This window comes from Pleurodeles waltl, chromosome 1_2, assembly GCF_031143425.1.
Source record: "Pleurodeles waltl isolate 20211129_DDA chromosome 1_2, aPleWal1.hap1.20221129, whole genome shotgun sequence".
Lineage (NCBI taxonomy): Eukaryota > Metazoa > Chordata > Amphibia > Caudata > Salamandridae > Pleurodeles > Pleurodeles waltl.
Genome location: NC_090437.1, coordinates 475,438,576 through 475,461,587, shown reverse-complemented (window position 1 = coordinate 475,461,587; position 23,012 = coordinate 475,438,576). Strand labels below are relative to the sequence as shown.

General features: G+C 43.6%; 1 protein-coding gene across 1 annotated transcript in view; it reads left to right on the top strand.

The window, feature by feature from the left end:
• CLGN (calmegin) overlaps positions 1 to 14,164 on the top strand; it is a 317,529-nt gene extending 303,365 nt beyond the window's left edge. The window contains exon 15 of the mRNA XM_069241043.1: positions 13,172 to 14,164. Within this exon, the coding sequence (XP_069097144.1) occupies positions 13,172 to 13,252 (81 nt within the window). The 3' untranslated portion in view covers positions 13,253 to 14,164. The remainder of the gene's footprint in view (positions 1 to 13,171) is intronic.
• Positions 14,165 to 23,012: the final 8,848 nt, after the last annotated feature.

Here is a 23,012-nt window from a genome sequence, read left to right as displayed (position 1 = left end):
TCTTTAAGTGGGCTGTCCCAAAAACTTTTTTCTTTCTCCATATTAAATCGAAATAAGGCTTTTTATGTTGTGATGTACTTGAGAGTAAAGCTGTCACCACTGGTGGCCTTAAGCCTATGTCTATTTTTGGGGCACTCCAAGCAAAACAAGCAGATTCACATGGTTTTGAATGTTTGGTTATCTGATGAACAAGTCATCTTGCTAGTTTGGAGGTACCTTACGCTGAGAGCTCAATGAGGGAAGGGAAAGCTAAAGATAGCTTCATAGAAGAAGGATTTTGTTCTAGCAGTGAGTCCATGACAGATGCAAAGCATTTTCTTTCTGTCTCTGCTTCCGAGTATGATAACCATAGTGAAATGCCCTCTATGTTGTTTGAGTTCTAGTTAATGCTGTTTTCTCTTTTAATTTCCTGACACTGATCACCACCACCATGTGGAAACTGCATGACCATTACAGAAAACCAGTACGTGTGATTCCTAGATATTGGTGTTTATTGTTGAGATAAGCCCAATCTTGGTGCAAAATTGAGAGAGGCCTTCTCCGTTTTTGACCATTTCCTCATAAGTATGTCTAATGTTTAGTGCTGTAGTTGTGGGTCTGGAAAGCCTATTGGATCTATCCTCCTGAGATGCCTACCTGAAAATAAAAGGGGCCTTCCACCCCTGGTGTTTAGTTTTTATGCCCGAGAGCGATTTTTTGTAGAGATATGTGCATTTTAGGCTTGCCAAAAAAGATCTCTACACGATGCATGATGAACATGCTTCTATATTAAGGCTATTGTTCTGTTGCCTGTCGGTTGCCTGCTATTGCTGCTGCACGAAACCCTTCCATTCCTTATAAGGGAAGCCATGTTTCTTGTAATAGGATCACATGTCATTTTCAACCTCATTTAGAAGTTTAATATATTATATGGACTAAAGGTTCCAGTCACCTAGATAGAATTAGGGGGCATATTTATACTCTGTTTGCGCCGGAATTGCGTCGTTTTTTTTTACGCAAATCCGACGCAAAACTAACTCCATATTTATACTTTGGCGTTAGACGCGTCTAGCGCCAAAGTTCATGGAGTTTGCATAATTTTTTAGCGTGGACACCTACTTTGCGTTAATGATATGCAAGGTAGGCGTTCCCGTCTAAAAAATGACTCCGAGGCATGTGCGCCGTATTTACACTCCCGGGCAAAAATGACGCCCGGGAGTGGGCGGGTAAAAAAAAATGACGTCCAGCCGCTTTTGCGTCGTTTTTTAATGTCTGGTCAGGGCAGGCGTTAAGGGACCTGTGGGCTCCGAAGGAGCCCAGAGGTGCCCTACCATGCCCCCAGGGACACCCCCTGCCACCCTTGCCCACCCCAGGAGGACGCCCAAGGATGGAGGGACCCATCCCAGGGAACTTAAGGTAAGTTCAGATAAGTTTTTTTTTTTTTTTTTGTGGCATAGGGGGCCTGATTTGTGCCCCCCTACATGCCACTATGCCCACTGACCATGCCCAGGGGACATAAGTCCCCTGGGCATGGCCATTGGGTAAGGGGGCATGACTCCTGTCTTTGCTAAGACAGGAGTCATTTCAATGGGGGTTGGGATTAAAAAAAAATGGCGCAAATCGGGTTAAGGCGAAAATTTTGCCTCAGCCTGACTTGCCCCATTTTTTGACGCCCAAGCTCCATTTTCCCCTATGCCGGCGCTGCCTGGTGTAAGTCATTTTTTTTGACGCACACCAGGCAGCTCCGCCGGCTAACACCGGCTAACGTCATTGAATAAATACGGCGCCCGCATGGCGCTTCAGAATGGCGTTAGCTGGCGTTAGATTTTTTGACGCACAACTGCGTTGGCGCAGTTGTGCGTCGAAAAATATAAATATGGCCCTAGATTTTTGAAAACAAAGATGACTGTGGGCAGTATCTCCTTCCAAGTGAGCTCAGAGGTTCTCATAGTTCAGTTATTCCTTCTCAGAAAGGTTCAGCGTTCCATTGTACTTGCCATGGTTATCCTTGCAATATCCTCAGATTATATTTTTGGTCTCTAGCCCAGGTTGCTGCAGCTTCATTTTTCCTTTTTGGCTACTCCATGAGTCTTGCCTCGGCAGGGACTCGTCATAGAAAACCTAGTAGATATTACACAGAAAATACTGGTGAGGATCCCATTCTACCCCTGCTTTACTTGTCTCTGAACTCCTACTTTCTACCAGATACTACTACCTATTAATTGCACATGGCTAGTTAACCCAGTAACCCTTTTAACCTGCTAACAAGGATACAACTTATAGGTAGCTGGATGGAAAGAATGTAATGTAAATTGTTTGGTTGTTACAAATGGTCTAGGTTAAGGAACTCGAATCCTCATTTGCTAAACTTTGCTTGGGGAGTTGGCACAGACACAATGCAGTTTAGCACTGTGCCTGCTGGCCTTGAATACAATAAGTAAATTGGTGCTGTTGTGCGCAAACTTTGATTAATGAGGACCCCCTGTATTCTGAAAACATGAGTTCATCGGGCAATAATGGAAAAAAAAAGAAAAATGAGGCAGCTGATTCCATTTTGTGAAGTAAACAAGTAAAACGATTCTATAAGACTCGTGAACTATTAACTGTGTACAAACTTGAGGGTTTGGCATATATTCAGCTGTAAATACATTGTAGTTCGTTTTCTTGATTTTAGTTGTCTTTTGCAATATTATCTGTGGGTAGCATCACCTAGAGAGCTAGTATTAATGTTGATCTGTGTAAATATTCACATGACAGACCTGTGGCCTAATGCTTGTTTTATCTAAGTTAATAGTTCCACCTGCACCACTTGATGGGAAGTAATGTACTTTATAGAAAAAATAATTCAACATTTTCTATAGTACAGCTCATCATTCAAGGTCAGATGCGTGCCATTTTTTCACGGACACACCCCTATCTTTATATATGCACAAATATAGCTCACATACTTAACATGTATGTTAAGGACATAACTGCTACACCAACCCATTGACAACTGGAACCTGCAAATAAGATCATGCATAAAGTCAAATACTAATGAAGGGACACATCCATAAACTGAAGCTAATGCATGCTTCTGATGCACTCACTCACTCACTCCCTGGAGCATGCGTTGGACCATGACGAATGGAGAAAACTGGCAGGCTAAGGCCAACTACTGAAGAGGCGCAGGACATACAGCACAAAACTGAAAAGTTGCCATAAAGGTGACAGTGGAATACATTAGGAGAGACCAGTCTAGGGCCTTCACGTGGCTGATACATATTGGGACTCACTCAGTCATGGCATATGTGCTAATAGTACCCCATGCACAAGCCAGATTTCCATTGCCCAAATATTAAGAATTCTGATGCGTTTTAGTCAGAAATTACTTAATGCCTCTCCACTGACTATGAAAGAAATTAATTTGACTAATTTTCCTCCAATGACATGTATATGCCATTGAAATGGGCTCTGGTGTGGGCCGGATCGACGCATCTTCTCACCACTACTGTAAAACTAGAGCTTTACTAAACCAGGTAATTAATACATGCTTCAGTAAGTAAATAAAGATACACCAAAGGGTCCCCACATGGGATCCTTTTATTACCTTGTAAATAACTACTTCATAACAACTGACACAAGCAGAACTAAAACCCTGTCTTAGAATGTCATATATTTGTTAGAAATGCTAAATCACATTCATAAGAGCAGCCCAAGGATAAGAGATATAGACATACAACCTCTCCTGTGTTGAACGCCTCATCCAGACATTGTGGCCTCACTTGAAGTATTTCAGACTTTTCTTAGGGCCTCATTATGAGAGTGGTGGTCTGAGGAAAGCCACACTCCGGGCGGTCAGACTGCCCAATTACAACCCTGCCAGGCGAACCCACCAGGGGACCACTGTCCCTGCCAGGAACATGGTTCCCAACTCACACAGTGCAATTATTTGGTAAATATGAAGCCAGGATTGGATAAAGTGGCCCTTTAGTATGGAGGTACATGGTAAGCATACTTTTTGCTTCAGCAATTCCTTACTTTTATTTCATGTCTTTTTTTCCATTATTATTCCCACTCCCTTATCACAATAGTTTATACTGCAGGCTAAAATGCTACAGACAAGGTGGATGCATCACTGCTGCATAACTGGACAAGCAAATTAGAAATCAAGATGCCAAGCATTTAGGAGCTGTCAGGAAAATAATATAATAATTTGAGAGGAGTGCTTACTCCTATCTTCACACCAAACCCACTGATAGGCCAAAACCCAGTTCTGGGGGAATCACTGCTCAAACCCTGGTAGCTGTGGCGTAGGCAGCTGGCGGTCCTCAGAGAAGTGCATGCTAAGTTCAAGCAGTATCAACTATTTGAAATTCAAGAAAACTACACAAACAAATATCCAAACCAATTTGGAGAAAATTTAAAGAAGCAAAAGGGCATCACAATCATTTAAATAGCTTAACAGAAACTGTAGGTATGAATTTTTGAGGTTTTAAGGAAATACTTATTTCGAAAAGGTAAAGAACCATTGGTAAGCAACAGTTCATGTCAACTATGATGGTGTAGAGGTCAGCACAGTAAACAGGTCGCCCCGGTCAAAGATTTTTCCTTTATGCGTAGCCTCCAGCTGCTGAGAAAGTTCCTTCTAGTCAGACCTGCAGCCTCTTGATCCTCAAGGCTGGATTCTAGGCACCAGCTCTCTCCCCAGCAAGGTCTCCTGAAGGGTCAATGTCTTTATGGTTGGCAGGGTCCTCTTGAAATCCAGACTTTCTGCTTTCTGTGCCCCTTCAGCAGGTAAAGAAGAGGCCAATCAGGTGACTCTTGGAGAGCGGTTTCATAAGGAGCATTTGAGACATTTTGTAAGCCCTCTTCTTCCAGCAGGAGTCAGGAATTGTTTTCCACAATGGACTTCTCCTTCAGATGGAGTATTCCTATGTCCAATAACGATCTGAGGAGTTGGGAGCGGACATCCCAGATTGATCCTGTGCACTAGCCAGTGATTGCAGAAATTCACCACCCAAGTCTAACTATTTTCTCATAGTTCCCTCAGTATTTTCACTTTGCCTAACTATGAAGTTACACAGGAGCCCCTGTTCACAGATTATACAAGCCACCTGCTACCAGGCAGGCCTATCTTCCATTCCTTGACCACACATGTATTTGGATGAGTTCTCCTCTCATCTGACGGGTGCAAATCTGGTTTTCATCCCTACTGTGACTGAAGTCTGGCTAGGTACTGAGAATGAATCAGAGAAGCCATCCTTGGCATCTCCAAGTCAATAGAGGTTGTGCTAAAACTGCCCTCTGTTATGTCATGTCCACTCCCACATTGCTAATCACTGCTAATTGATAAGCAGTTAACACCGATTTGCTTTTCCTGGGCTCAGAGACATTAACTCCCCAGGCAAGGATTTGTAGTCCAAGTCTGGAGATGTGGCAGAAGTGGTTTTATGCTAGTTGCATCCGTTTTCACAAAGCTACTTTTATCAGATTTCAAAAATATAATTTCACTTTTAAACCAGATTTTAAAAATTAAATTGGTTATAACATTGAAGCGTGTTACTTGCAAGCCGAAATAGGAAGTAAAGATTTGAATCCCATCTGGTCCAGTTCAGGGCAAAATGTAGCAAGGTCTACACAGTGGAATTGTTGATTACTTTAATTTCACTGTTAGAGCACACTACCCCAAGATAGAGTATGCCCTATTTTTTTTTTTATCTTAGAGCAACCTGCAATGTTGGTATAACAATGTAAAGTTTAAAGGGTGACTTATGAATATTTTTAAATAGGCTATTTCTACGTGTCAAATGTACTTTCTTTGCATGTGTCACTGCAGCATATTTCAACTGCAGCCCAGTTCCTTTTTAGCTCACGTGCACAAGCCAGTAAAGAAAATACATATATACCTAAGTGTATCCTTTGTGCTCCCACCGTTACCAGTATGTTGGTAAAGACTGTTTAGTCTGATACTAGGCATAAAATAGCTCGGTTGAATGGAAATAGTTGTATCTCACTGAAAACCCACGGTATTTGCAAATGAGAGGGATCAGGTTTTCCATTCCGAGCTAGAATTTATCCAGATATGCAGTTTTACTCTAATAATAAGTATTAGGAATGGACTCACTAATTTCTCTCCTGAGTAGGCACTACATGTAACAGTCAGTCCAGAAGGGACCCTTCTTCATAACACATACCCAGGTCAGAATATATTACTTTACCAGCCCTTTCAGATTATTTCAAGCACATATTGTCCTTCACTTTACCCTACCACTGATCACACATTCTAACATGAACTATCAACCTCATTCAGCGGTCTCAATTGTCAGATCTCTTGACATTCGTCATATATCCTAGAGCTCACAAATACAATATGGGCACTTGTTAAATCCAGTTTTATGCAATTTGTATAAAACCATAACAAACTCAGTTTTCAGAAACCTGTGAACTCACTTCTTTTCAATAAATCCATTGAGAAAGACACTTGGATTTCCCCTTACTGTATTTACCTGCTGAAGCTATAACACTTAAAAGTACACAAGGTTGTATGCACAGTGGCAGCACGACAGACACTCCCAGATCACGCTTCTTATTTACAAAAACAATATGCAGTCACCTGCACAGGTGCGTACCTGCAGCTTCATGACTACAAGCAGGCGTTCCCACACTTTAGTTGAGGGCCTAAAGGCCATCGGGATGGTGGTGACTATCAGACTACTGGCCTCTGAGGCAGAGTGACCAGGCAATGAGGCCTTTTTTAAATTGTATATTCTCCAGAGGAGGGGAGAGCATGTCACTGCAAAGATGTGTAGCGGTTTCTTTAATCTCCCAACAGTAATATAATTGAAAGTTAGTCTTTCTTTTATGTCTATAGTAAGGCAGATCTCTTCCAGGTGGTGAGGCATTCTTTCAGTCCCCATGGGCTGTTCAAACAGTGCAGTGCAATTTTTAATTTATTAAAAATTTAGTTTTAACTCTGCAGGAAAGAGTAGGCCCAGGGGGACGGACAACTTTTTTCCTTTGGCATTACACCTTGTCTGGAGTTTACCTTTAAAGAAAAATGTATTATGCTTCATTGTAGAGCAGTCAGATGAACCAAAACAGCCTCTGCTTGCTGTCTTCTACATAATGCAAGAAATAATATTGAGTTATATAGAAGAGGGCATGTGTTGCTTTCACTTGCCCGCACTGCCACAAATATAATAGAAAAATTAATGCCTCTAGACTTGTCTAAGAGTTTGGCTCATATGTACAAAAGCATTTTTAATGGTCAGAAATGGCCCTATTCGCAGATTTGGACTGTTTCCTAGTGCAAAAACGCCTTTTCATATGTACAAAACACAAATTGTGATTCACTAACATGCTACCAAATTGCAGTTTGTGTTTAGAAATTTGGTACGTGGAAGGGATGATATTAGGGCATCCAAATCGGAGTGCTATGTATGAATGTTTTGAAAGTGAATTACAGTCGAAAACAGGGGCATATTTATGAACAGTTTGCGCCATGCTTGCACCATGCAACGTGGTACATGCGTGGCACAAACCACTAAGTCCTATTTTTGAAGCCATGCAGTGTGTGGCTTTCAATGGCTTAAAAAATCTGGTGTAGGGCAAGGCAGGGCAAATCGCTGCAGTGCCTTACTCTGCGCAAGGGAGACGTTCCATGGGCATTGCTTGGGTGTTCCCATGCAACTCCCATGGTTTTTGACGCATTTCTGGATTAACCAAACCTAGTAAACCTGGGAATGCGCCAAAAAGCTATGCCTCCCCACGAGAGGCATAACAAGGAGAAATATCTGGGAGAAGCAGACCACGACGAAGGAAACCAAGCAAAGTAGAGTCAGATAGAGACAGGGCAGCAGCACTGCAGGCAGCAGCGGATCTCCTGCATAAATCAGGAATGGATTCTGAACAGGAGTCACAATCTGGTAAGCAATCAATGGACTCGGAACCCAAGAGATGCACGCCAATGCATGAGGTGCTCGATAGAGTGACACCTCAGTCGGTGGAAGATCTGATCTGACAGGATGGGCAGCCAGAAGACACCACACACTGACGCCAGAGGAGCTGATGCCCTAGGCCATAAAAAAGGTTGGACAAGAGGAAAGTTGAGACAAATGAGAATAGAACAGCCGCAGACAGGCACAATACCTACCACAGACTGAGACATCCAGGAGCATCTGCCAACCCCCATTATCTGGGGAGCCCTGAGAAAAGCAGAGTATCCGCTGCTTGGACTGGATCCCCCGGAATAGAACACTGGGCAGGCTGGAGCAGTCCACGATTGCACCCTAGATAGCCCCCGTCATCTACCCACCAGCCAAGCTTGGTGAACTGGGCCAAGCCAAGCTTGGTGAACTGGGCTAGATGGTTTAAATTTTTTAACTTTACAAGTTTGAATGGCCGGCCGTTGTTGGGCTGTCTTGGGGTTGGGGAGTTTTGAGTTGGGGATGGTTTTGCTTAGACGTCTCTGAAGCAAATAGCCTACACATATGGCTGGCAGGGCACAAGCACAGACAACAGCCGTCCACTGCTACCTGAAGCACAGAGGGGTACAAATAGCCATGCTACAAGAAACCCACCTGGCAGACACAGAAATGGACCACCTCTGGCGTAGGTGGTGTGGACAGCTATTTGCAACATTCTACTCTTCCTGTGCACGAGGGACCCTGCTATGGAAAAGGGCAGGCATTGCCTTTGCACCCTCTCACTCCCTGATTGACAATGAGGGTAGATATGTCCTAGTGATGGTTAGGCTTGTGGGCAAGGAAATCACGCTATGAAGCATATATTCGCCTAACCATGACCAACAGGCCTTCTTCCAAAACCTGTCTGTGCCAATGGGAAAGGAGACGAGTAGCGCATTGTTGTTGGGGGGAGATTACAACTGTGTGACAGATGTTTTCCTAGACCGTTCTACCCCTCCTTAACCAAGTGCTCCTGCACATAAATTATCCGCTGGCTTTGCAGAATGGCAACGCAGTTGGGGCTTGGTTGACATTTGGAGGGTCCAACATGGAGAAGATTGGGACTACTCCTTTTATTTACCCCTAAACTCATTACATACCAGACTAGATGCCTTCCTTTGTTCGGATCAATTGAGCGGTAGCATACACTTCACAGAATACCTTGGGCATACGTTGTCGGACCACAGTCCCATACTACAAGGGTTACGAATATCAGCTGACAGGCCACCGATTCCCATGTCGCGACTGCAGCCGGAAATGCTAGATGACCTAGCATTTAGAGAGATGCTACGCACGGCCATAACTGAATATTTCACCACTAATCAGGGCACAACTACACCCCCTTGGTGGAGTGGGAGGCATTCAAGGTGGTGATACGGGGCCACTGCCTGGGACAATCGGTGGGTATCACTAGAGAGCTCACCGCAGAACTCCACACATTAGAAGAAAAATTGCACCCATTGGAAACCTCCATGATTACAAACCCTACAACTTGCCACCAGCTAGTAGCCATAAAGAAACAACATGGGGAGGTAATGGAAAAACTGAGATGCCACGATTATAAAGCATACATGAACCGAATCTATAAAGAGGAGGGTAAATCAGGCAAATTGTTGGCTTGCCGGGTCGGGCCTGAAGCCTGGGGCGCCCCAATTCCGCACTAAAGACAGCAATAGGAGCACAGGTATATTTGCCGCTGGACATCAATAGGGAATTCAGACAATACTATGAGCAGTTGTATGGCGCACCCCTGCCCCCCCGGGTCCTGAAATGCAGATCTTCTTGGGCTGCTTCCTCTCAGGACTGTGGCCCAGGACACGAAAGATGAACTAGGGAGACCGATTACACTACATGAGATAAAGCAGGCAAAATAAGACACTGGGTAGTGACGGACTCCCGGTGGAGTTTTACGCCACTCAGCTTGCACCAAATTTGGGGCTACTATTTGTGGAGTCGCTACGGCTCGGGTCTTTGCTCGCCTCAAATGTTTTCATTGAAACAGGAAGGGGGAGGGCATCAAAATAGAGGGCATAAAACACATCATATCGCTATACGTTGATGACGTCTTACTGTATCTGTCCAATGGTGGAGCAGGGGTGGAACAAGTGATGCAGCACCTGGAAGATTTTAGCGTTATATCAGGCCTTAAGGTCAACAAAACCAAGACCTATCTGTTTCCGATTCAGAGGGATTTACCTGCCCCATGTGACACCCTGACAGAGCTAAAATGGGCGCCAGTGACCCTTAAATACTTAGGCATTCACATATACCATCAAATGGGCGATATGAAAGAAGGGAACCTAGAAAGGGCACTACGCAGGAGTGTGGCATTTTGGAGAACCCTGAGCCTGCCACTTATGGCTAGGGTGGCTCTCTCCAAGATGGTGATGCTTCCCGGACTGCTCTATTTCCCCAATACCCCAGTGAAGTTAACTGGAGCATGGTTTAAACAGTTAAATAGCCTCCTCAGGGTTCTGGTCTGGAATGGAGAAAGGCCCAGAGTCTCACTTAATAGTTTACAAAGACCGGCAGAGTTGGGAGGACCAGGGGTACCACATTTTGAATCATAATACCAAGCGGCTAAACTACCAATAGGTGACTAAACACACACAAAAAGGGAGCACACTGCCTCACACTCCATCATAAAATAGCCCCAATACATCATGGCAAACGCAGTCATTTGATTTACAAATAGAGACATTTTTCAAAAAGTCTTTCACCTTAAGTAGGTGCAGCAAGTGGTGTATCTCTGGACACGTGTTTCTGGCTTTCAGCCGTCATCAGCAGAGAGAAAATATATCTGAAGGGGTTGCTTGAAATGCCGCTGAATGTCTTCACAGGTTTTTGTACCACTCAGTAGGCGAACAGGTGCCTCACCAGAGCTCGTCAGCTTGTAGGCTCACGGGAGCCGTCAATTAAACACACAAAAAAAGGGAGCACACTGCCTCACACTTCAGCATAAAATAGCCCCAATGCATCATGGTAAATGCAGTCATTTGATTTAAAAAATAGAGACATTTTTCAAAAAGTCTAATAAGTACAATAGGTGACTAGATGGATAGCTGAGACTGAGACCGAGAAACCCAAATCGGTTGGGGCTAGCACCCAACCAGAATAAACTAATTGCTAAATTAGTACACCAAGGGCCAGATGTATCAAAGGGTTTTACCCATTTTGTGTCTATGGGAAAATGTGTTCATACATTTGGCCCCAAGACACTCGGCTGCAACAGATGCAACAGCCAGGTGTGTTGATGCAGGTGTGGAGGTATGAGACAAAAAAGGGAAGCCCCGAGATCTACTCGAGCACTGCCACTGGTGGGACTACCCCATGGGAGACCAGTGTGTTATTTAACTGAAAACCAACTAAAGGTATGGACGGAGCCAGGGGTGACGACGACAGGAGACTGCTTTGAAATGGGGATGCCAATGCCCTGGGCTAACCTGGCAGATACATTTCACATCCCACCTGGGCAATTCTTGTTATATGAACGACTAGTGAACGCTTTCTGGGACCTATTGGAAACAGGGCGAGAGGAACCCCTACAGCACCAGTTTCTGCACACGTTGATGACCCTAAGGCACTTCCACGAGACAAGTGACGTGGATATATAAGGCGCTAACTGAGATGAAACGAATACCTATGACTGCACTCAAAACCAGATGGGAAGAAATGCTAGGACATATCTCAGATCCAAGTTGGGACAGAATCCTTGCATATATATTGGGCAACACTAGATTACGAAACATACAGTTTAACTATCTCCACATGACATATCTTACAGCACACAGACTACAAGTGATTTACGGGGGAGATACTAGACACTGCCCGAAATGTCACGCATTAGATGCCGATTTCAAACACATGGTGTGGGAGTGCCCAATTATCCAGGAGTACTGGGAGGTAGCCATAAAACGTCTTGGGGACCGGAGAGGACGGCCACCACTGCGAACAATGGTAGCATGCTTGCTGGGAGATTTTCCTAGACCCGCTAGGACAAGGTGGGTACAAGGTTCCTAGACTTGGCTCTAGCCAAGTTGGTCAAGTGTAAAATCGCGATGGCATGGAAATAGAGCACCGGGATCAAGGTAGAAAAATGGGCAAAAGAGGTCACTGAATGGGCTGGAGTGAAGGGACGGAGCCTGCGCCGAGAAGATGCACAGGGCACTAGACGCAGACCTATGGTTGAGCTATGGCAAGAAGTGTTGAATAGTTGGGAAATGCCATAAACGCCGGAACGGGGAGGAGAGAGGGTCAATATGAGGATGGAGAATACGACAGACGAGGCAGACCAGGGTCGAACATAGTAGGGTTACTTTTAGACCAAGAAACATGGTAGGGGCAATTGACCACTAAATCACAGAAGGAAACAGACATTCCACCGCCTCACACTGCCTATACATAAACAATGCATTAAATGGGAGATGGCTATAAAGAAACATGGAAAACGAAAGACCCATGCCACCTTAGGATTCAAATCATGACAGATTGTGCCTTACAACTTACTAACAAGCCCCCACACACACACAAGCGCATACACAGAAAGAAGGGATTTCCACAGACATTCAGGTAAAGTTCGAGTTTATGTTATATTGCAAGCAATAATGTAGTCATAAATGAATATGTCGCCCCTCATGCCTGTGAGCCCCGCAAAACGAGCACAGAAAGAGACATGCAAGACACAGTAAGAACAGTAGTGAAGAAAAGCTGATACTTGTTTATTTTGTGTAACCGACGAATTGAGTGATATTCTCAAAATCTTGGAACCAAGTATATCTTTAATAATTAATAATAAAAATGCAATAAAGACATCTTTAAAAAAAACAAAAAAAGGCTGGACTGTTCCCTGCGGGGGCAGGGTCAAGATAGATTTGCATATGGCTGGGTCCAAATTGGGACTCCATCCATCATTTATTTTTGTGATGTTGCTTTCCTCTCATAAGCGAGATTCAGTGGCTGGCTGCCTTTCACAGTGTGTAAGGACCCACAAAAAAGCTTACCAAAATTGGAAGTAGATGAACATTTCCCATAGCGCAACAGAAATTTGACCCTTGCAATCAGACGGTCAACAGATTTCTATTGATCCAGCTATCCATACGTAGAGCATTTGTCTACTTCATCTACATATCCCCATGCATTTAAAATATGATAGTCACAAGAGGGCCCAAAGTCAAATTACTTAGTGATACTGCATGTTCTCCTTGTTTGTTCTTTGATTGATTTGTGCATTTCTTTCTGATTTTCAGATGAGTCCTGCTGATGGAAACACGAGGTCTGAAAACAGGCTTGTTAAATTACTACGTAAAAGACAAGTATGCAAAGACTGAGCCTCATCTCTCTAATAGTATTCACATTTCACTCACTGTTCAAATCTAGCACGCCTGCAGTGGCGAGCTTGGCACAAGTAGCATGCAGGTGGCTCGAACACCCAACTGTACCATACGAATATTTCCCAGTTTGCTCTTTTCACAATCAATGCGTGGGAAGCTTTTGTTTCCCAGTCCCTCCTGAGGAAACAGAATAAACTGCGTAACCTTGTGGCACATGAAAATTGACAGACAAGGGTTTTATTAATATACATTTCAGGCTTCAATGAGTATCCATTGCGATACCAAGCATTTGATTGGCACTAATGTAAGAAGATTTAATATGCAGAACTGCCAAATTTGACTAAGAAAATTAATTGCTGGCTGTACAAATGTCAGAACCCGAGGATGGCAAATATATTTTTCCTTGTAAATTTATTAAACACGCCACAGTCAGCTTATCATATTGTTGGTGTGACATAGTTTAAAATGTAACAAAAATTCAGTTCGTTTTAATAATCATTTTATGGAGATTTCATTAATCATACATTGTGCATGGTTTCAAATGTTTACAGCCGAAATATAATGAAAGCAGCACCATGGGTAGTTCGCTGGTTACCTGAACGGTTTGTTTTCTTTAAATAAATGCAGAAATTATTCTTTACTGATATAGATTCACCACAGATGTTCAAGTATTGTATTGTTTTTAGTTATTTATTTTATTCGAAAGTTACTTTAGGCACAAACTACTGAGAGATTCATTGAATCACTGATTGTGTAGACAGTTATATACAAAATGTTATATTTATAGAAATTCGCTTCAGTGCAGCTTTTCAAGACTTTTTTTAAAGACTTTTATAGTTGCAATCAAACAGCAATGATGGCACGAAAAAGAAAAAATGCATATTGCGCACAACTCTTAAAAATAAAATATTTATTACAATTAGTGTGGTCTGTTAGCGGTCATTGCCTTCATTTTACTGGTTCATTTTTCATTTATGTTTAATTGCTTATGAAATCCTGGATGAATACATAAATAAGGAAGGGGACAACACGCAGACGTATAATGGCTTTCGCAGCCATCCTGACTAAAGTCAACAAGCCTAAGCAGTGCCACTAGGTCTCAACTTTGGAACCTATTGGCTTTGCTAATGCCTTTCACCAATGCTCTACAACATCTGACTTTTTCAAGCTGCTGTACAGAGTCATCAAAAAATAAACTAAAAAAGGCATGATGATGCCAGACGTCATCTCATTCCACTGACACAATCATGCATGATGAGGTACTGTGTTGTAATTCCGTTTACATAGTGCTTACTACCCCATTTAAGGTAATGAAGCACTTTATCCCTGGTAACCCATTACTTCAGATCCCAGGGTCCGTGGTTATTATTGGTTTTGGGATTGGTCTTGTGCTCTTAAGAATAACATTCCATGCATTTACTCCAGTTTCATTTTGGTAGCTCAAACTAATAGGATTTAAGTGTGCTCGTTATTGGGGGAAGGGCCTTGGGGGTATGTGATCCATGCAGACGGTTGGTGGAATTAGTAGACAAAATAAAGGAGATTCTGTCGATTGTTAGGTGAGGAGGTTCAACTTTTAAAGGAACAGAGGTGATCTTTCAAGTGAGGTGTCGGCAATGCCAAAATACAAGAGAGATTGAAGCAAACAAGTGGGCTGTGCTCAAAGAGAGGAGGCCTGTAGAGAATGGAAAGTAAGGAGAACGTGATTTCAAAGGAAAAAAGAAGCAGGAAACTAAGGGCCTCATTTACAAGAATCTTACGCATCAGCTCCGATGTGTCAGATTTCTTGCGCTGCCCTATGACCCCCTAACAACTCCATAAATGCGCTGTATTTACAATACAGAGCTCCATGGTGCACGTTTTCACAGCTGCGTCAGAAATTCTGACAGATCTGTGGCACTAAACTCACGCATTGTTGGACTAGCGTCATAAAAATTACTCAGAATGGCGCAGTGTAATGTTGTAAATTTCACTGTGTCAGTTTTGTGTGGCTTTTCCCGTGGGAATGCCTACTTTCTTAAAGGTAAATTAAATATGGCAATTGGGGATAAGCCAATTTTGCCATGTTTAGAGGAGAGAGCACAAGCATCTTAGCACTGTTTAGCATTGGCAATGTGCACAGAGTTCTAAGGCCATCAAAAATGGAGGAGGAAGGCAAAAGCTTAGGGGAAGACCACCCTAAGGCTGACAGGTATTACATGAGGACATTCATGTGTTGTGTTAATAAAATTCTTTATCCAATACCAAAATTATAAACCTTTTGTATTTGTCTAAATTATATGTACAATACTCTCTGTTTTACTATGGTTGTGTGCTCCGGACAATTTGGGTTTTGTTTGTTAGAGATGACTTTCAGTTGTCACCTTGGGTACACTTCTGTTGTAGCACCCGTTTAAATTCAAATTTGGCTCTAAACCACAGAGGCCACTCCTTTGGGGATTCTTATGGTATCTTTTTCCACTGCTACTTGTGTGATGACAAAAAAGGACCAAATTGGGGGTGTAACGGGGCAGTGGGTGGGGGCAAGGAAGGGAAAGTCCTGAGCGCAGGGTTTCAGGACAGAACACAGAGTGCAATGACAGGGGAGGAAAACACTAAGAACGAGAAGCACACAAAAGTGAAAGCAACACAGTAAGCATGGGGAAGCACATGAGGGCGAGACCACCACAGAGTGCTCTCATGAAGTGATCAACCAAAAAAAAAAAAAAAGAAATAGTCCCCTACAAGTGAAAAGATAGAAACCAGACAGTCAGAGAGATGGTAAAGAGGCTACGCTCCAGTGGATGGACAAGAAAAGTCACTGAATAAGAAACCAGCAAATGAGGGACAAGAAAGCCAGTCAATAGTAACCAATGGGCAGATTGAAAGTTTTTGGTTAGCCCACGATTGGTCTTTTGCAAAGAGACAGCTTGTACACTCTGGTATGCTTGACCTAAAAATAAGTAAGGGGGACAAAATGGAGACAGCTACCTGACCAGACATACTTTCAACGTAGGACAACATTTAATTAAACGATGACGGATAGTAATAAAGTGCAGACAACTTGCCGAACAACATAACACCAAGTTCAGTAGTTAATGGTCATACATAAATAAATATGATCGGGTGAACATGCACCTAGGCACCGGGAAAAGGTTGGATTTAATCAATAATGTACTGACAGCGGCTGTTGCAAGTATTGGGCTTAATGAACATCAAGAGCCCAAAGATTAGTCTTCTGTAAGATGTTTAGGGCCTCATTTACAAGGTTTTGGTGTAGGGAGACGCCACAGGATTCTTGCTATGATGCCCTGCTTAAAAAAGAGAATGGCAGGAATGCGCTGAGAGATACGGTGCATTCCTGTCCTTTCCCCCTGCACTAGTGCGCTATTGGCTGCCATGTGCCAATGCAGGCAACCTTCTACCATGGTGCACGGGTGTCTGCATTGTAGGAATGATTGTTTTTGTGTAGGAAGGGATCCCTTCCTACACAAAAACAATCACTGGAGGTGATTTCCTCTTACTATGTGTGCAGCAGAACGCAGCACACATAGAAAGAGGATAAACGAAGGGAAATAGTGTTATTTTTCCTCATTGTGCCTAACTTGCACCTCCCTTGGGGAGGCGTATGCTTTTGATGCAGTCCCATGTTTGCAAAATCTTGTAAATCTGGGAATGCCTTAAAATACATGGGTGTTGCATGGAAACACCCACCGCAACACCCATAGAACGCCTCTTTGACGCAATGTAGTGACTTTAGCTGAGTTGCCTTACTCCATATCTAGAAGGCCACAAAAAGCCATGCAAAGTGGTTTAGCATGGCCTTGTAGATATGGGCCTGCAGCGAGCGCCGCCAGTGCATCACGAAAAGTGACGCACCGGCAGCACAACCGGCTTGTAAAGAAGCCCCTTAGTTTCCATCAATTCATTGCTACGAAAACTTCACAAGCGCTTTTCAATTTATTCACTCCTTTCTTTTCCAGAGTATTTTTTGTATTCTCAAATAACCACAGTTCAACGCAACACGTAAACAATTAACAGTTGGTTCCTTTTATCAAGACATTGTGAAATTACAATAGCATTGTTCAAGTGGTATTCAGTATGAAAATGCCTTTCTCAGACATTGTGATGACACTTTCCTTCCTTCCGGATTACATAAACCTAATCCCGGTTTGTCGCCTCCATTATGGAATGCAAATGACAAGTGATTTTCTAGAGTTAGGGCACATACAGTATATGGAATTGATGGGCAGACTGGCAACTTCAAGACGGACGAAAGCAACAGTCGGAGGGCTCCTGCAGTTGGCAATTTGAGGGCGAAGGAAATGAAGTACAGCAATCAGATAAAATAGCAACCCACCAAATACTATTAACGGGGAAACCAGATATTCAGCACTGTCTGGGGGTCCCTCACCAGGTGGATAGCTTTCCCTGTCTGGGTGCGTTCAGTTCCTTCTGAGACACGATGAGCAGAGGAAAATCACATTTTTTTCAGCCTCGGATGGTATGCATTGGATGCAGACTGGTTTGCAGGCAGCATGCTCAAATGCAGAATGGCAGACTCCATTTCTCTGCACTGAAGGAGGTGCAGTGGCAGCTGTTCATCACAGGATATGTCCAGCCCTCCCCAAACTAAACAGGATTCATACTGGCATTGCAAGCTGGGTCTTCAGCTTCACACTTCCCCTCCACTCCCATATACTAGGTTGGTATCAAATTCTGAAGATCTCTTCCTAAGGGGGGGGGGGGGGGAGCGTTCAGAGGATCCTTGTAATGGGACTCCGGGGACCACTTGGCATCATACACCAATCAGGGCTGGCTGCCTCATCTCCTTTTTCCATGTACATTATTCGTGTTGGGTCTTCCTTGAGTGTGAATATCTTAGAAGAACAGCTTCTCCAGGGATAGAAAGCAGATCTGCACTAGGACACAAGTTGTTCTCGGTCTGTGTGGACAGACCTTACTCCTGAATGCCCTTTCCCTGGCAGACAAGAAACTCTGGTTAGAGGCACTGGCCCAGGGCTCGAGGGCATCTGAATTACAAAATGGGTTCCCTTAGTCCACATCAGAACTAGGAAAGTTGAGAGAAGTGCTGGCTGATGAAGCCAGCCAGCAAAGTGTACAAGCTACAACTCAGACAGTATGTGCCTCCCACCCCATGGAACACCAGAGTTCGTTTGTATATATCACTTTCAAAAGACAGTTGCACGATATTCCGATCCACCTGCTCAAATAACGCCACCCCATCCCACTTAAAAGCCTGTGTTCAAACTTATTTTTTTTTTTTAATTGAATGGATATTGACCTCATTCCGTATATGATCCACCAGCCTCCACTCTGCTGTCCCCCAACCGAAGAAATCACATTTACTTCCCTTTCAATCTCCCATTCTGCTCTCTCACCTCTGTACCCCCTGTAAAAACAAGTAGCTCATTGTAGAAGCAGAAACAAGGCAACCATGATCTGTGGAACCCAGGCAACCACTCAAGGAACTTGTAGGCCCTTCAGTTTGACTCTTACACCAGACAACGAAAGAGCAATTTCAAGCACACCAGTGTAAAACCCTTAAAATAACCCCACTGACACTCAAACAATGAAGAGGTGTGGATTTTCCCTACTGAAAGTACCTTTAAGAGATCACCTTCAACTAGGACCACTAGCAAGGGAAAGGACCCTTCAAGAACATATAAAAAAAATTATTGCAGAAATCTTAAAATTTCCCAAATCCCTCACCAAATTCCCAAAAGAACAGTAGACAGCCATCACACTCAATTCAGATCATCCTAGCAATTAAAGAATGAAAATCTATGCCTTAGTGATTATATGTATGGAAGAAGAGCGAGACTGAACAGGAGGTTATCTTACTGTTTCATCATCATACCGTGCAAAAATGGGGGGTGTCAGACTTGTAGATAAAATACTTTTTCTGACACCTGTTACCCTAAATCAAAAGTAAAAGTCACCAAATGAGATATACCAATCAATCTCGAGACATTTCGGCTCTGCAGCAGATCGGAACGTCAAATCTGGGCATCTTGCATGCGATAATCCCTCTTGAAAAGGCTTACCCGAAGCATGTAGGTGGACAAGGGACTAGGTAGTGTCAAAACCCCTTTCAGAGGCCATGGAACAAGCAGAGATTGTCAGGCCCTAGTCCTGATCACAGACAGATGTCTTGTAGAGCTTCTCCTCACACAGCCTGACTGGCTTCTTGAGAGTTTACATTTTTGGGGGCCTCAAGATCCCCTTCTTATTATCCATTTCCAGACACCAAATGCGATTTAGGATTGGAGTCTTTGAAGTTGTGTTGAGGGTATTCTCCCTTTTGAAATGCCCACTCCTCTGCCGTGCCCTTCCTTCAGAAATCAACTGTGGAGATTGAGGAATTTTACCCCTGATGTCCCGGGCAGACTTACTATGGGCCTTGAGCACCTGAGCCAAGTACCCTTCAGCACGGAGTTGTGGTGTGGGTCGAGCAGTCCAAGGCTCCTTGAGGAGATGGTTTGGTTGGGTTAGTAGATGCAGAGGTTTGACCATAGGCTCACAACCCAAAATACATCAATAAGAGCAGCAATAAATGATAGTCCAGTCAAACACTTACTTTTATTTTAATTAAAAAAGGGAGTATTTGTATACAAGCTCTAAGTTAAATACAGCTTACACAAACAATACACACTGTCCCCTGAGAACAGGGCTCTAGATGTTTGGTCCCTGTGTCCTGGGAGTGTTTCACTTGTGGACATCGTGGAGTGCAGCCGGCTGCTGTTGGTGAGTAGCACTTGCGGCTCTGCAGGAGCAGCAGCTAGGCGACCACAGTACTTCTTCTGGTGTGATGGTAAGTTCCTCTGATCCTTTCCACAGATTGGGGGTAGGAAAGGGTGGGGGAGAAGGAGGAGTTCCAATCCTCAGTTGGGGGCTCAACAGGTCACCTCAGCCGTCTCTCAGACAATGGCTTGAACCAAGCAATGGTCCTTGTTCTTTCCTTGGCCCCCTCTGGCATACAGTGTTACCGACTTCTCTCTGCATTCATGCCATGGCAAAATCGTCTCAGCAGTAATTCCCTGTTCAGGGCGGCCCCATCCTGCTTACGTGGTCTTCGAATTCCCATAGCACACCGGCAACAGCCGGATGGCAAGGCAATCTGCCAATCTTCCCAGTGGCCCCCTCTGGTATACAGGTTTGCTGATTTCGTTCTACACCGACTACAGCCCCTATCTGTGCAACCATGGCTAACTATACTGCAGCTGCCTTGGGCTTACAGGCTCACGACTTGAATCTGCACACAGGCAACAACCCAGTCAGTGCAGTGGACATCTCCTCATACCTCGCTACCAGGATCCACTCGCCAGGATGCCATACTGGACCTCGATCCCTCCAGCGCTCTCCTCATCTTCACAGAGCACACTGCTCTATGCAAGCAGGAAGGGTGCTCTTTGGTCAGGTGGTTTTGGATTTCCTTGGGTGATGTTCCTTCAACCAACTGGACGACTGGCAGGCCTTCACCCCAGTCCTCATCACAGACAGAAGTCTTGTAAAGCTCCTCCTCCTCGCACAGCCTGGTTGGCTGCTTGAGAGTTGACATTTTTGGGGGCCTCGAGCTCCCTCTCTTATTAACCATTTCCAGACATCAGATGTGATTTAGGGTTGAAGTCTTTAAAGTCAGGTGGAGGATCTTCTCCCTTTAGAAATGCCCACTCATCTCCCCTGCCATTCGTCCGGAAAGCAGTTTAGCACAGCAAGAGCAACTCCAAATCCGATAGCCCCACAAGAGGCACCACAGGAGTAGCGGTTCAGACTTTGATGTCAGCCTCAGAGCTATGGGCAGCACAAGGTTAACTCAAGGGTTGAGCCCTTCTCTTTTATGTTTCTCTTATCAGACCAATCTCCTTCCTGAAATCCGCCCAGGCCCCTTTGCCAGTGTCCTCTCCCTCAAGGAGCAACCTTTGAAGTGCACCGAAAAGCGTGTATATATATATATATATATATATATATATATATATATATATATATCTCCCTCTCCCTTTCTCCCCCCATTAACAAGTTCACGGGAATGCAGCAATCCACAAATCTTTCAAGGGAGAGACTCCCATGACTACAAGTGGTCCTCCAGTCAGCCCTAGGCTTCCCAAAATAGAACCAAGACTCCTCCATGTATTGCACCATTCACAGCCACAGATCACATGCATCCAACCACATGTACACTGCATAGCATCATATAGTAACTTGATGTGGGCCAAGGGTGAGTTTAAGCACACAGCAGAGGAACTTTACATAAGTGAGCCTCCAAGCCTCACTCCACTGGCAGGTAAAAAGACCTGTTCTCTTCTACTGATCACTACAATGTATGCTGTCACCACTGTGCTCCTTAACTCCTGTTAAAGGCAGTAGCCTTTCACCATCATGAGAGTATCTCTTTAGGTCCCCCTCCTCGTACAACAAGAGTGCAATCGAAAGACAGGCCTATGTCATGGTCCATGTTCGATCATAACAACAATAATCAGTACGAGGGATCCAGATATTGTTGTGACTGGGTCACTCAGGGTAGGGGTGCACGTCTGTCACCATATAAGGGACTTTTCCCGTGCCAACATAGAACAACAAAAGTTAAAATGTCATCTGTCCAGATAGGTGGCAAATATAGGAACTGCAGGGAGAACTTCTTGTGCAGCAACACCAGCACCCACTGTAGCAGCTTTCTTAAAAACAGCCTAATGTAGAAACACAAAGCTCTAGAAGGAAAACAATCATGAAACATCAGCCATCCATTAAAATAATCTGTGCTAGTGGGCTTTGCAGCAACTTTACACTATGGGTTTCTCAGAATTCTGTTAAATAACTGCAGACTCTTTATAATATTCAATACTAAAGAGATATTAGTGAAGAGCGCCCTCTGCCACTGAAGTATTAGAGCATAAAATTATCCTCTGCTACAGTAGCATCGTAAATATTACTACAAGGGCTTTGCAAATTTAGATCATAATGTCCATAAAAATACTGTACATTTTCACACACTTCGAGTACTGTTAAGCCCACTAGTGTTGTTTTCTACATTGTCATTATTAACATTATGTTGTTCACTAGGCTCCAGCCAAAATTACAGTGCACAAGCAACCTTGGTAAGCTTAGTAATTCTATCAGCAGCACGATTTTTTATAACCACCCCTCTCTAAAAGCTCATTCTGATTCTGTATTAGGAAAGAAGGAAAACCATGGTAAATAAACACATGAAATTAGAAAATTGCGTTTTAATAGCACCTGGAAAAGTAGCCATATTGTAAATGAAGATAAGGTCAGTTATCAAGAGATATCTGTACTATCAATGCAGTGATAAGCAATGCCATAAGAAAGAGTATAAACAGTATAATCAATCTCAACAATTGTCAGCGCTACCAAACGGTTAAGCTGTAAGTAATCATGTTTTATATACATGGTTGGGAGGAAACACATGCTCTTTTCTCCCGCACCTATAGTGACAGAGGGCACTTCCGAAGACTTTAAAAAGTGACCTCAAAATTTAAAAAAAAAAAAAAAAATACACAAAAAGAAAGAAAAGAAAAAACAGAACAAATACAGAGCATGGAAGGTGTTTTTACGAGTGGCAGATACCAAAACAGGGATTAGCAACTAGAAATCCCCAAGCAATTCCATGGAACCATCAATAAGAACACAAACTCGAGAATCGAAAAAGGAGGGATGAATCTAGAAAAGAAAACCAGAAGATGGAACATAATGATAGTTGTATTAGAAGATGGAAGTGAAAAAAATGACAGCTCCCTTA